The following is a 16661-nucleotide window of genomic DNA, read 5'->3' as shown; positions in this document are numbered from 1 at the left end:
TTAATAACTAAACCTTGTTATCACAGCTAAGTTAATTCCGTAATAGCCTTGTCTCATTGATTAACCATGGTTAATCAAAAATGTATTACTGTGGATTCATTTATTTTCGTGGGTACCAATTTTCGTGGATTGAGGAAAACTTTAATTTCGTGATTCAACTGTTCCCACGAAATCCACGAAAATTGGTATCCAACGAATAATAATGAATCCACAGTAATTCAGTTTAAAAATTAATTATCAAGGCAATGCATTTAGTTTCTGCGCAAAGTCTCAAGAGTTTCCTAGAGTCCACTATAGATTAAATTATTTTACAAATGATAAACATATGTTATTACAGATTTAGAAATTTAAAGAAAAGTATCTGTAATAACATACATAAGTTATTTTCTGTAATAAACCTATAGAGTTATATCTCTGACTGATTATAGTGTGAAAAGTTGCTCTGATACCCATCACCCATGTATTATTAATACAATGTGCCTTCCAACCCCCCCAATACATTTTTTCCTGGAATAGCCCTTATCAAAGAGAGGGTGTTTCAGTGACAACCTCATTTAAAGGTGACAGCTTCTAATTTTAGGGAATAGTCTATAAATTTAAATAGAAGCAGCCATTGTGATCTAAACTTATAATTATAAATCTTATTAACTTACTTTGCTAAACCACCAGGCACACTTTTTCTGAAATGAAAAACCAATAAATATTACAACCATAAACACAAACTAGTTTATTACATACATTTTGTATATTAAATTCCAATGTTTCTAAGGTTCATGAATGTTAAATTCTTATTATGAATAAAAAGAAATGATTTTTAAAATCTTTAGGTTAGGCACACGAGTAACCCAAGCCACTGTGGATTAATTTATTTTCTTTAGTTTTCATTTTTGTGGATTTTTGATTACATGCATGGTTTTGTGCAGTTTTATAAAAAAAATAGGCAATGTTAAAATCTTTTTAGAGCAGATATTTGTCGTCGTAAATTATTAAGATCGGGTTCAATCTGAAGCTGTGATAAGTGACAACCAGATGCTCCGCAGGGCGTAGCTTTATACGACCGCAGAGGTTGAACCCTGAACGGTTGGGGCAAGTATGGACACAACATTCAAGCTGGATTCAGCTCTAAATTTGGATTGTGATTAAATAGTTGACACAGCATAGGTTTCTGACACAGAATGAATGTGTTCTAATGAAATTAAAATTTTTGTTTTCTCTTAGAGCAATTCACTATGCTGTTGAATATTATTCCTCTCAAAAAAAATGTTTGAAGAAATTTTCTTTTTATTTATGAAATTTCAAATGAGAAAATTGAACCCAATTTTTTTAATCACATCCCCCTTTCCCTTATTCCAAAACTAATCTCAATTAAAATTTCTAATGGAGTTTGCAACAATTACTACTCATTTAAATACATCATAAAATATTAAGATGTAAAAAAAACTGCTTGTTATCACTGAATGGTAAAGATTATTTTAATTTATCAGTTGGTAGTAAAAAGTGAATATACATTGTATATTGTATATATAACAAAGATTTAAGTTGATTCTGGACAAAGAAAGATAACTCCAAATAAAAAAAAATCTTACAATTAGATATTTCTTGCTTACTATTCTGGACAAAAAAAGATAACTCTAATTAAAAACAAAATTGCTATTTCACAATATTTTGCAATAAGATATTTCTTGCCATTGCGCAATACTGTACAATTGAAAAGACTTGCTATTGCACAAAACTTAATATAATAATTTTAGATCCTGATTTGGACCAACTTGAAAACTGGGCCCAGAATCAAAAATCTAAGTACATGTTTGGATTCAGCATATCAAAGAACCCTAAGATTTCAATTTTTGTTAAAATCAAACTAAGTTTAATTTTGGACCCTTTGGACTTTAATGTAGACCAATTTGAAAACAAGACCAAAAATGAGGAATCTACATACACAGTTAGATTTGGCATATCAAAGAACCCCAATTATTCAATTTTGATGAAATCAAACAAAGTTTAATTTTGGACCCTTTGGGCCCCTTATTCCTAAACTGTTGGGACCAAAACTCCCAAAATCATTACCAACCTTCCTTTTATGGTCATAAACCTTGTGTTTAAATTACATAGATTTCTATTTACTTATACTAAAGTTATGGTGCAAAAACCAAGAAAAATGCTTATTTGGGTCCCTTTTTGGCCCCTAATTCCTAAACTGTTGGGACCTAAACTCCCAAAATCAATACCAACCTTCCTTTTGTGGTCATAAACCTTGTGTCAAAATTTCATAGATTTCTATTAACTTAAGCTAAAGTTATGGTGCGAAAACCAAGAAATTGCTTATTTGGGCCCTTTTTGGCCCCTAATTCCTAAAATGTTGGGACCAAAACTCCCAAAATCAATACCAACCTTCCTTTTGTGGTCATAAACCTTGTGATAAAATTTTATAGATTTATATTCACTTTTACTTAAGTTAGAGTGCGAAAACTAAAAGTATTCGGACGACGACGACGACGACGACGACGACGACGCCAACGTGATAGCAATATACGACGAAAATTTTTTCAAAATTTGCGGTCGTATAAAAAGGAAAAAAATAAATCACTACATGAATAACTTTACAATTATTCAAGCCTTGCTGGTCATTACGGACCAGATGCTCAAAGTGGTATTTTTTTAAACCTAAAAAATTGAAATAAACTGTTTCTGAAAATGTCATTTTTATAATTTTTCTGCATAAATTGCATTTTGTCATGCTTTCTCCAAATCCCAAATAAAAAATATAGGTCACCGTGCTTGATTCCATGATAAACGCGATTTATTCTAAAAATTGCGTCCCCCCTTTGTAACCTCAACGTTAGCGCTAAAGTGCACAATGTCGTTGGCAGACAATTTCGACATTATCTCTGCAAATGACTGGAGACATTTTTCAGATGTATAAATATTGCTTGTAACATGACTTTGTGTAACTTTTAGAACTTGACATACAGGTACATTTACTGTTCACACTCGTATATTATTTCATACCGTATGTTGACCTCTAGATTTATTTTGTTTTGTTTGATGGGCTGCTGTTTTATTACAAATATTCCTTAAAATCCTTTTATTTACGGTTTACATGTTTTAATCACTGAGAAATCCGGTTTTGTTGATACGAATTAAAAGTTAACGTATGGACAGTAAATCAAATTTAACGCGCATTGCAATTCGAATTAGAATTTACATTAGTACGTAAAACATTTTGAATGCAAATTAAACTAATTCGAATTAGTTAATGCGAATCGAATTCGAATTACGCGTAAACTCAGCATTAATTATCCTACACATGGACCTTCTTTTTTTACATGAATTGTAGAACATAAATAAGGCCGTTACTTTTCTCGTTTGAATTGTTTTACATTATCATTTCATGATCTTTCATAGCTGACTATACGATTTGGGATTTGCTCATTGTTGAAGACCGTACGGTGACCTGTAGTAATTAATTTCTGTGTCATGTTTGTCTCTTGTTGAGAGTTGTCTCATTGGCAATTATACCATCTTCTGTTTCATGTGGTCAGAAAACAAAAGCAAAATCTTATAAAGGAGAAGTCTTCAATTTGCTTAAGAATGCTTTTGTCCAAACAATGAAACTATAACTTTGATTTTTTGTATTTGGCAAATATGATTGGATTAGTTTCGATTAAAATCCTTCTCTCATAGCGGTGTTCAATAACTTTATTTTTTTCACCATATAGTGCGTACATAACTATTTTTTTTTTTTCACCATATAGCGCGTACATAAAATATCGCACGTCCATTCCTCTGTCTGTCCTTCTGGACCTTCTGGTTAATTAAATTTTTCAAGTGTACAATTCTTGTTAACTTTCCAATAATTAAACTGATATCGTATGGACACGCTCGAAAATCAGTGCATATCAACTATGCTTTAAAAGAGTTATGCCATTTGGAAATATTGATTATATTGGAAATTGCACTCTTTTTGCTGTCATTCCGTCATTTCTCTTATAAATTTATAAAAAATATTAAAAAAAATAAAAAAATAAACAGTTGCGCTACAAGCGCATGATACGCCCGTCGTCTTATGATTTTGGATATATGCTGTACCATGTTTACGACGGACAGACAGACGTGGGCATTTGAATACCATAATATGTCCCATCAAAATTCTTACGGATGTGTAAACATATTGTTGGCTATTGCCTTTTGTTAGATAAACTACGTGCAACGTGGAAGAAATAAGAACTTTGTTTTTTTATAAAAATAGTGTCATTGTTTATATTAGCGCCGTTTACCTACATTTTCCATATTAGTTTTAAAATATCAATGGTTTCCTGTGCTGTAATACAATGTCAATCATGGATGATAAATGATAATAAAAATGATAATTGACATGCATCAAAAGGGTCAGTCGTCTTGAGATTGCTCACTATACGATATTTTGTTGAAGATCTCAAAGAAACAGTAATTTGTTTTATTTCTAATAATGTTATTAGACTGTTATCCTGTTAGAATCGAATGCACTAATATTAATGATGTAGAAGTTAGCATGCGGGAGAAACAGAAATTGGAGCATCAACATTCCACATTACCTTTCTTATTACGGAACATTACACGCATTACGTCCCGCAAAAATGTACGTTTTGCGGGAATTCAAATGCTATAACTTCGCGCCAAGAGTTAACTCCCTTGAAACTGTATCGGATGCCCTTAACTCAAAATAAAGTATCCGCGAAAGTAAGTTGTTTTACAGTAATGTTGAATTCTTTTTTTAGCTTAACTCAACAACTGCCTGTTTTCATATACATGCATATATACATTGTAAGTATCTGAGAACTGAGGGCTGATAGAGCTACTTACATTCCAGGAACTGCTGTTCCTAGGCCAGATATCTGTTTCTGAATCCTCGACTGTAGTTCCTGTGTTTTCCTAACTTTTTCCATGGCTTCATTCATCAACATTTCATCACGGGACAACTGGGGCTGAAATCAATACCAATACATGGGTAAGAATGCGAGAAATTTCAACAAACTGTTTATTAATGACAATTATTAAGTACTGTGAAAGTACTTTTATTCGTGGGGTACCAATTTTCGTGGTTTTCGTGGATGACCTTATCCACGAATTTAAGTGTCCAACGAAATAAAACAACCATTGTCCAAATCAAGTCATGGAAAAATCCCCATCGGTAGCTTTGACTATTGATATGATCTAAAGAAATATTGAATAACGCCAAATCTGAAAATACTTTAATAGCAGTCACAGAACTACAACCGCATGCAGGATTATATCTATGTAATCTTTAATAACCTTAACTGTACAACTTTTGATCTTTTTATTCTCATAAAAATATTTTTGATCGACGAAAGTCAGATTTCCAGTATTGATATGCCAGTCTGATAAAGTGTTCATTTTATATCCTCATAGTTCTCGTACATATGGAAAATAATAACTTCATGCTGGGCATGATTTTGATAAGAATTCAAGATACGTTTCAAGGATTTGTTTATGTTACTGTTTTCTTTAGGTGACATGTTTATGGCCTAATTAACACCTTTGATGGTCTTTAATTTGTTGATCACTTTATCATGTGTTTATTAATGTTATCACTACGATTTACACAGGTCAATGTTTACTTTGCAATTTCCTTCAATCAAGACTCTTTGTAACCTTCGTTTCTAAAGGCTTTAATTTTAATTTTTTTTAATTTTTTATTAGAAAACTAAAATCCACGAATTTAAAAACCCACGAACATGTTAATATTGATCAAACCACGAAAATTGATACCCACGAATTAAAGTACTTTCACAGTAGTCCATGTCCCCACTGCAAATAATTCAGACCAAAACAAATTATGAAGTGCACAATGGCAATTTAGATTGTGAGAAATTTTCAATGAATTGTTATTAGGGCAATGGCAAAGATCCATGCTTTGGTAAAAATATCCTCCAGTATAATTTGAACCAAAACAAAATCGTAGGTGTACATAGGCCATTTTCTGAGAAATTTATGTTAAAGGATGGTGTTAAGGTGAATACAAATGTTTACTATAGTATGCAATTATCATGAAGTCCAAGTTATCCAAAAAGTAAACCCTATATAATTAAGACGAGGAAATGAAAACCATGTGAGTAAGGTTTTGTGAAAGATTCACACAACTATGGTGCATGGTTCTTGAGCAGTTGTTGACTGAGTCCTAATCACAGTATAACCCTGCTTTAAAAAGCATGGGTTATAACAAACAACATTTGAGGTGCATCAGATAGCTATAGAAATCAGCTTTATGAAAGTGCTAGTATTTACATGTATGAGATTTTGATTGATTATGGAACTTTAAAATACAAAATAAAGGTAGAATATTGATCTGTTTTGTATGGTTATTTATATATCAACTCAATTTTCAAACAGTTACACATTTTGCTTAGAATTTTTCGACCATAATGTATTGATATTCATTTGCATTAGGGCTATTCCATAAAAAAATGTATGGGGGGTTGGAAGGCAGTTTTTGTCAGCACCCACCACCCATATAATTGTAATTAAGAATCATAGTGCATTATAGTGTGAAAAGTTGCTCTGATACCCATCATCCATGTATTATTAATACAATGTGCCTTCCAACCCCCCCCCCCCCCCCCCCCCCCCCATACATTTTTTTCTGGAATAGCCCTTAAATGAAATCTTTCCATAGGCACAGCACATTTTGTTTAATACAAACCAATGGTTGTTTAATTGGCATGGTAACAGCTAACTGGGCTTTTCTTTCTTCTATCATTTTTGTGGCATTGGTCATCATCTTCTTTATCTGTTAACAAAAGATTTGTGAAACTGTTAACAATAATATGTGAAACTGATAACAATAGATTGAGAAATATGTGAAAGTGTTAACACTAGATTGAAAAATATGTGAAGCTGTAAACAATTGATTGAAAAATATGTGAAGGAGTTTACAATAGATTGAGAAATATGTGAAATATGTGAAGCTGTTAACAAACAGATTGAAAATTATGTGAAACTGTTTAACAAAAGATTGACAAATATGAAAAACTGTTAACAATAGATTGAGAAATATGTGAAATTGTTAACAATGCATTGAGAAATATGAGACATTGAGAATGGAAATGGGGAATGTATCAAAGAGACAACAACCCGACCATAGAGCAGACAACAACTGAAGGGTCTTCAATGCAGCAAGAAATCCCCATACAAAGAGGCGTGCTTCAGCTGGCCCTTAAACAAAAATGTATAGTTCAATGATTATGGACGCCAAGTCTTTATTTTTCTATGTTCTGTTTTGTTTACTGTTGTTTGGCTTTCCGTCTAAGAATATAGTTTTTCCTTTCCTTTTCTCATACATGTCATACATTTCTTAGATTAATGTGGTGGAAATGAAAGAAAAGCTGAAATAAATTTTTAGATGTTTTACTTAAAACTGATTTTGATATGGAAGAGCGATCAGGCCAGGTGCAAAAAGGTAATATTTACAGTTTTGGAAACATCTCTTGATTTGTCCATAGGTGTATAAATGTGAATTGGCTAAATTTGTAAAATGTAAACATGCATTTTTTCTAAAAGTAGGCCATATTTTTGTACTCGTACAGTACAAAAAAGCAGGTGCAATATTTTTTAGGAGACACAATATTATAAAGAACAAATATAGGACCTAATAAAAGTCATTGTTTAAATCTATATATGTCCGGTAAAAGACCGGCTGGGCAAAGCATGAAGCGGTCATCTAATTTGAGTTTCAAAGGCTTTTTCGGTCATTTTAACATATACATTTACAATCTTTTGACCCAACATTTTGCCTTTAACAGTCATACATTTCCGGTCATAAAAGTGACATGATGATTTAAAATTACTATAAAAAAAACGCCTACTTCAATACTTTCTAATTTTAATGAAGGCTAATTAGTTGTTGGACAGCTGAAAACTACCTGCTCAGGTGACAGGTAAACTATTTTCAGTACCGGACATCGTATAAATTAATCGGTCCATTCACAATTATTTTCGTACATTTCAGCAGCTTGTATCTAATTGATTTAAAATATAAAATAAATAAAATTTATAAACAATGATTTGATAAATCATTTAAAAATGTTTTAAATGAAAAATCGTCAGAACTACGTTGTATGAATAAGAACACGTGTGCACATGTGCACAGGTGGGAAATTCAATTATGCATCCTACATTTCTTCAAAAATGCTAAAACTATCATTGATACCTGTATCTTACGTTCATTTCAAGTATATGTTGAAGAAATAACGTGGAAAGAGCTTCTTCGCTCAGTAGTTCTATGTTAACGTACACGGATTTTACGTATCCGTTTCGGGTCCATGTTTTACCATTGTCAATTCAACATCCGGTTTTGAAAAATGCGACTTTAAAAACAAAAATACAGTTCTAGACAACTTCATTTTGCACAAATAAAGAGTCTAATGCAGATATGAGCACGCTGATGTGCACACTTTGAATGATGCAATGCCAATTTTAACAGTTTATGTCAGAACATCAAATTCATATCAAAGTAAAGTTTAATATCGATTTTAATTTAGTGTCAATCATTGGGATGGCCATTTGATTACCATAATTGCCTTTTGTGACTTTGTCTTAGGGATTAAAATTCGGATCAGATATAAAATGTCCGGCTGGCTCAGAAAAAGTTTGGAAGACCTGCTTGGGACATGTTGGATATTGGTCTTATTGGTAATCATACCACATTTTCTTCAATATTTATTTTGAACCATTAAGGATGTTCGCTGCTCTGTTTAAAAAAAACAACCTTTTTAAAAGATTGTTACAAATTGATAGTATACAAATAAAGAATCCAAATAAGCAGGAAAAAAATGAAGGGTCAGAGCGTTTGTTTTCAAGATATAAGCCATTTAGAATTTGGCGGGCAATACTTTTAGATTTTTCATATATTTAACATTGGCACCTTTTTTCTTTCAAAAACTACAAAAAGTAGCAAGGATTTTGATAAGATTTTTATGACTTCTGAAACTATATGTAATAAAATTATGAATAGAAAAGTAGGGTTAAAGGGGCAAAATTTTTGAATGAAACTACATGGATAAAAGCAGAGGATTCTGAATATTTTACAAAAATTTAAAAAAACTAGAGGCTCTAAAGAGCCTGTGTCGCTCACCTTGGTCTATGTGCATATTAAAGGACACAAATGGATTCATGACAAAATTGTATTTTGGTGATGGTGATGTGTTGGAAGTTCTTACTTTTCTGAACGTTCTTGCTTCTTACAATTATATCTATAATGAACCTTGCCCATTAGTAACAGAGAAAAATATTTGGTAAAAATTTACATAAATTTACCGAATTAATGAAAATTGTTAAAAATTGACTATAAAGGGCAATAACTCCATTTAGGTCATGTTGACTTATTTGTAGATCTTACTTTGCTGAACATTATTGCTGTTTACAGTTTATCTCTATCTATAATAGTATTCAAGATAATAACCAAAAACGGCAAAATTTCTTTAAAAATTACCAATTGGAAAGCAGCAAGCCAACAACCGATTGTCCAATTCATCTGAAAATTTCAGGGCAGATAGATATTGACCTGATAAACATTTTTATCCCATGTCAAATTTCCTCAAAATGCTTTGGTTTTTGAGTTATAAGCCAAAAACTGCATTTTACCCCTATGTTCTATTTTTAGCCGTGGCGGCCATCTTGGTTGGTTGACCGGGTCACGCCACACAATTTTTAAACTAGATACCCCAAAGATGATTGTGGCCAAGTTTGGATTAATTTGGCTCAGTAGTTTCAGAGGAGAAGGTTTTTGTAAAAGATTACTTAGATTTATGAAAAATGGTTAAAAATTGACTATGAAGGGCAATAACTCCTAAAGGGGTCAACTGACCATTTCAGTCATGTTGACTTATTTGTAAATCTAACTTTGCTGAACATTATTACTGTTTACAGTTTATCTCTATCTATAATAATATTCAAGATAATAACCAAAAACAGCAAAATTTCCTCAAAATTACCAATTCAGGGGCAGCAACCCAACAACAGGTTAACCGATTCATCTGAAAATTTCAGGGCAGATAGATCTTGACCTGATAAACATTTTTACCCCTGTCAGATTTCCTCTAAATGCTTTGGTTTTTGAGTTATAAGCCAAAAACTGCATTTTACCCCTATGTTCTATTTTTAGCCGTGGCGGCCATCTTGGTTGGATGACCGGATCACGCCACACATTTTTAAAACTAGATACCCCAATGATGATTGTGGCCAAGTTTGGTTTGATTTGGCCCAGTAGTTTCAGAGGAGAAGATTTTTGTAAAAGTTAACGACGACGGACGACGACGGACGACGGACGCAAAGTGATGGGAAAAGCTCACTTGGCCCTTCGGGCCAGGTGAGCTAAAAAGAGGAGCAAACTTCCTTTAACTGCCATTTTTACCTGATCTGTGGTCAGCTGACCAGGACTTGGGTTTATAACTGCCTCTGGTGTATCATCTACAAACTTTCTTTTTTTCTTTGTTTCTTCTGTGGATGCAGCACTTTCATATTCCTACAAATAATAAGACCATTTATTATGAAACTTCTGAACCAATAGTTAATAAAGGTACCAGGATAATAATTTAGTTCACCAGAAGCTTTTTTAGTCTACATAAGACTCATCAGTGAAGCTCAGATCAAAATAGTTATAAAGCCAAACTAGTGTAAAGTTGAAGAGCATTAAGGATCCCAAATTCCAAAAAAGTTGTGCCATATACGGCTAAGGTAATCTATGCCTGGGATAACATAATCCTTAATTTTTTGAAAAATTTAAAGTTTTGTTAGGCCAATTAAAATTAATAGATAGATTTTCATCCCCGCCCGCCGCTCTGAAATAGTCCCGCCCCAATTTTTTTTATTTTTAGAAATTTACGATTTTCAGATGTTGTTCATTTCCGTTTCCGGTAACCGTCAAAAATTTCAATTCATTCAAAACTTTCTGTTTCAAATTTCGATTCCTTCGAGTAGTTTAGAATGATTATGCAGCTCTTACTGCATATCCATGCTTCTTTGTAATGTTTATTGTTTACAATTGTTAAACTTCGGCTTTAAAACACACTCATTAATAAGCTGACATATTTTCACAACAACACTTACAAAATGATAAATTTTTTGACGATTATACAAAATTTTATGCGAAAAAATGATAAAATCGTGCGACTAAGTTTATGATAAATGTATGAGAGGTAAATATGTTTACCTCATTCATACTGAGCTTACCTTTCTCTTTTGTCTTTTTCTACTACTAGCTTTGAATTCGTCCCAAACTCTGAACAGTTTATCTGCAAATTTTTCTGATTGGGAGTCGTCCAGAATTTCTGATAACTTCCCTAAAAATAACAATAGAATATTGATGCATATTTATGGATTATTGTTGATCATATCAACGACATTGATCAATGATAATCTGTTAATCGCTATTTTACCTCGTAAGACGTTGTCAATTTTTTATCAATTTCATTAGCCATACCACATGCCTCCTTAGTTTCTAGCCATAATTTTAATATCACTTGACTTCACTGAGAAAGGAAATTATCAGTCAGCAAGTTCAAAACGAAAATTTTGTAAAATAGCAATGATATATTCTATGTATTTTTTATATGTTGTGTTGGTGTACTGTTGACTGTTGTTAGTCTTTTTCCCTGTATACCAGGATGCTAAATGAAATATCTATGGAGACCTGTCTTATGTTACATTTGTTTTTTCCAATTAGACAATTCTCTGGTCTTTGTCAGTCTTGTATGTTTTTAGTTTGTTTGAACATACATGTTTTGGATATTCAACGCATATACATGTACATTTTGTACTTGTTTCTTCATTTTTTTGGGTTGACCATTAACAAAAATGACAACACCCTAATGAAAACTCTGACAAATACATGAAATTCATGAATAGCTTTGTTTCTTTTTTCATATGCTTTATCTATATAATTTGATGCTGCTCTTAGTTATCTTTCTGTATTCTTTGATTACCTTTAGTTATCCCCATTTATTCTTTGATTTCCTTTAATTATGTCCCTTTATTCTTTTATTACCTCCCTTTTGTTTTAATATTACTTACGAATTGCTTTGTCTCTTTCATATCCTTTGTCTATACAATTCAATGCTGCAGTAACAAGACTTGGCTCTGAAAATCCCAGAAATTTGTTGACAGTCCCCTCCAACTGGGATTTCATATCATCCCATTCTCTACGGGATAAAGACATTTTCTCTCTGCAAAATAACAATCAAAGCACTGTAAGCGCTGTAGGCAGTTAAAAAAAAACCAAGGCAAATGTAAAACGGATTTTTATAGTTCGTTCTTATATTGGTCTGTTATACCACTGTCCCAGATTAGGTGGAGCGTTGGGATCCCGCTAACATGTTTAACCCCGCCACATTATTTATGTATGTTCTTGTCCCAAGTCAGGAGTCTGTAATTCAGTGGTTGTCGTTTGTTTATGTGTTTCATATTTGTTTTTCATTCATCTTTTTATTTAAATAAGGTTGTTAGTTTTCTCGTTTGAATTGTTTTACATTGTCTTATCTGGGCCTTTTAAAGCTGATTGTGCAGTATGGGCTTTGCTCATCATTGAAGGCTATACAGTGACCTATACATTTTAGTTGTTAATGTCTGTGTCATTTTGGTCTCTGGTGGACAGTTGTCTCATCGGCAATAATACCACATCTTTTTTTTATACTGAACTGAACTGAACACCTGCCTCATCATGCTCATATAATCCACGTGCTTGAAAGCACTGAATGGTAAAGATTACTTCAATTTATCAGTGGGAAGTAAAATTAATTGTTGCATTGGTTGTAGTTGATTTAACAGCAATTCTAGACAAAGGAAAGAGAACTCCAATTTATAAATAAATGATGTTAACAATGACATCATTCTATTTTTATAACAGATATTAGATTGATGCACTTTGCAAATGTTACATATTTGTAATTTTTTTGACAAGTGTCTCAATATTTTTTTTCCTTGAATATCTGAGCATATGTAAATCATAAAGTTCTTGAAATGTTGACTGATAGGATGTATAGAATGTTTTTGATCAACATGATCAATGTGCTTGATTTTTTTGTATCAAAAAAAGGTAGTGATAAGCCTTGGAACATTTAGATATCAAGTCAGTCCCATAAGGTTTTGATTGCATTTCATGCTATCTTTACCTAAATATATACCGTTTATAATCTAACGACTGGTGCTTTTTCAGATGTCAAAATTCAAATAACTTTAATTCACAAATCAGAATTTTCACTAAGGCGGGTCCATGAGTCCTGGACTCATGAAAATCTGTCTGGACACACCATTTTGAAAATTGGTGAGTCAAAAAAAAGATATAAAGAAATGTTGTGTATAAACTGAACACATGTATCATAATTTTGTACCAAAAGTTTAAAAGTAGTCTGAATTTAATGATTTTTTCATTACCCTATAACATGTATAAGGTCGTGGAGACTAAAATAATAAATTATATTGCAATAAAATATCTTCTTCCTACAATGGGACTGACCATGTCCAAAAATGACAAGTCCCTGGACTCGCCTTCAAAAATTCTTAGCAAGAACCCTGACATCTCTCTAGAATGACACCAGGTCAACTGGGCAATTTATTCATAAAATCAAAATTGGAACTCCATATTTGATGTACACTGTCCCTAATTGATATTGTTGGCTTTTTTGAAAACTACCTTTGCCTTTTTTTATTGGGAAACATGCGTCATTTTGATCAAATTGGGAAATTTATAATAAACCATAAATTTTACTGGAACTTCAAATTGCAGATCCCCTTTCAAGAGGTAAACCCTCATTTGAAATTAGACCCCTTATTATCAGTGATGACACATTCATGTAGACCCTCAAATATGGATATATTGTCATTTTAGGCACGAAAAACGTATAAATGGGTGTATTTCAGTTTGTATTCATGCACAATTACTACTGACATTATTATGAAAAATAACTCTACAAATTCTGTTTGGGGAAAAAATTGTCTTTTTGGGAACAATTTTTTGCCATTTTTTTTCAGATTGGGATTTTTCTCCAGGGGAAAAAGCCTTTAATCTCCAGTAATTTAAGGCAAACAATATCACTGAATTAAGTCATTGGTATATGTGATAGATACATAACCAGCCATAACTTGCAGTCTTCACATTAAACCACAAGTCCTACAGTCATGGCTTGTAAAATTGTTGTTGGGCTTGTGAAGTTCTTCTCTACAAGCCAACAGAATCCAACTAAAATTTTGTTAAAAATGAGTTTTTGGCTTGTGGATTCAAATGTTTATTGTGAAAACAGCATAAGCGACTGAGGCCTAAATTAAAATATTGTTTGTTTGCCCTTTTCCGACCCTATGTTTTGAAACAGGGTAGGTAGGTAGGTAAAATATTTTATTTTTTTCCCCAAAAAAATAACTTGGCTCAGTATATTATTTGTCAATGGTAGGCAGGTGGGTATAATATTTTATTTTATAGATACAAACTCTGCATAATGTCATTTGTGTCCTTTTTGTTTTTGCAAATAAGTTTTCTGGGACTATCAGTTTAAAAAAAATATCATGTAAAATGTTAAGCTAATTCATATGCACAGTACTATTTTGTTTTTAAAATATAGAGCTGTGCCGCATATCTTCAACGTTTATATGCCTGGAACTTTGAAGAGTTTGAACTTGCACTTATATTCTGTACTACTTACCTTGTATGCTTACCTTAAGATTTTCTGTAAAAGATAACTTTGTACTGATAAGATATGTTTGGACAGACATACATTACTAGTAGAAAAGGTCCCTAGAGTGTTAAAAACATCGTGTGTGCCTTTGTTTCCAATTAAAATGCTACAAGACTGAAAACTCTGACAATTGTCACGTATTTTACATCGCATTTATAAATGATCTGTTTGGACAACTTGACGATTTAACTGCCAGATATTCTCCACTTTACAGGGTTTTGTCACTTTTGATTCATATCAGATATAAATAATATAGCAGCATCGTTAACATAATCATTCTTCTGATCTGTGAATTACAAAAGGCCATCCCTACATAGAATACAACGTCCGTTTACAAATAAGTTTGTACACGCGTTGATAATTTTGTATCAAACGAACTTATTTGTAAATGAACCCTGCTCTTTAAGAATAAAGGTGCAGAGTAGCGTACGTCATATCATAATTTCAGGAAGCGTTCACATTCTGAACATCGATTTCAAACAAATGCTTTGAAACTTCAAATGCAAGTGTTCATGTCAAACGCTCAGGTGATACCAAACGGACTGGACCTTAAACGTTAAAGATAAAACCCGAGAATTCCGGATAAAATAGTTTTGAGCGGGAAATACAAATATAAGATTTTTGGTAGGAACGAAAAAATATAATAAAATAAAATCTTGCTGGTAAATACAAATAAAAGATTTTCAGGCGCAACGAAGTTATAGGGTCAGTCTGTAAAGGGCAAACAATCAATATTTTAATTTAAGCCTGAGCTAGTGAAGTACTTAAAAAGCTCAGTGGATACATGTATACATGCTCACTCACGGCTCCTGGGTTCAAGTACCAGAGGAGACAAACGACTACGATAATTATAGAGAAAAGAATCATGCTCTAAGATTACATTGGTGCCCAACAATAAAATCATGGTTAAAAAAGAAGAACTCTGCCAGGATAGTTACATACATGTACAATGAATATAGAGAAGTTCTTCTTGACTGAGCATGTTGAGCTCAGTCAGTAAATACATTGTCTTGTATCACAGAGGTCCCTGAATAGTAAACAAGTAAGTAAGTAAAACTTTATTTGGATTCGTTATATTGACAAACAGTACAAACATAAGCTCAAATAAGCTTTAGACTAAGTTTAGTCAAAGATGATTTTATATTGCAAGGAGAAACATGTTCTCTGTTTACACATGAAAGGTACAAATATTACTTAAGTATTAACTCAAATTCTTATTGTATTTTGAATAAGATGTCAAATATAAAAATAATTGATGGCCATACAAAAAAATGTAAAATATCAAAATAATTTTTATAGATACAGAAATCAGAATAATTTCCAAGGAAAACTTGTTACTGTGGTTTTCGTTTTACAAATATCAGCATTTGGATAGTTATCTATTTTTATATACAGGCAAAATCATTGTGTCAACCTGAATTATATGCTGCACTGACATGTTTACTTACAGTATTTTATATTTTTTAACAGTATTTTGGAAAAAAAGATCGTGTTATTGTCGAAATGCTAGCCGATACCTCTTGAAACGGACACGCTGATTGGTTGACTGGTTTGTTTCGACCAATTGAAATTACTTACACAACAACAAACTATATAATAAATAAAACAACACGGAAAAGCAAGTTCCGGGATTTGCGCAACTTGATAAGGAAAATAATGTTAGAAAATTAATTAATGAGAAAAGTAAAACTTTATGAATATTTAAGTAAATTCATTTAAAATTTTTTTAATATGAGGAAGGCGCTACCTTAAATCCCAGCTTCATACTAAGACAATGTCCTAGTATATTGATTGGTTGTTAGTTGTTTAACGTCCTTCATGCATGTTCAGATCGAATGTCCTAGGCTACATTAATATATTGTTTATGTCTAAAATAAAATTATAAGTTCAGAAGGAAAATGTGTAGGGAACAAACATTGAACATGAAAAGGCATGAGGGGT

The 16661-nt window shown here is 32.3% G+C and overlaps 1 protein-coding gene across 1 annotated transcript in view; it reads right to left on the bottom strand.

Moving 5' to 3' along the window:
* Positions 1-16281, bottom strand: part of LOC134701691 (U4/U6 small nuclear ribonucleoprotein Prp3-like) — a 32963-nt gene extending 16682 nt beyond the window's left edge. The window contains exons 1-7 of the mRNA XM_063562825.1: positions 16169-16281; positions 12067-12218; positions 11227-11336; positions 10409-10519; positions 6701-6787; positions 4843-4964; positions 654-680 (exon numbers count right to left, since the gene is read on the bottom strand). Coding sequence (XP_063418895.1) covers positions 654-680; positions 4843-4964; positions 6701-6787; positions 10409-10519; positions 11227-11336; positions 12067-12211 — 602 coding nt within the window. The 5' untranslated portion in view covers positions 12212-12218; positions 16169-16281. The remainder of the gene's footprint in view (positions 1-653; positions 681-4842; positions 4965-6700; positions 6788-10408; positions 10520-11226; positions 11337-12066; positions 12219-16168) is intronic.
* Positions 16282-16661: the final 380 nt, after the last annotated feature.

Source organism: Mytilus trossulus, unplaced genomic scaffold (assembly GCF_036588685.1).
Source record: "Mytilus trossulus isolate FHL-02 unplaced genomic scaffold, PNRI_Mtr1.1.1.hap1 h1tg000249l___fragment_2___debris__unscaffolded, whole genome shotgun sequence".
NCBI classification, from domain to species: Eukaryota; Metazoa; Mollusca; class Bivalvia; order Mytilida; family Mytilidae; genus Mytilus; species Mytilus trossulus.
This window is presented reverse-complemented; position numbering and strand designations above follow the sequence as displayed.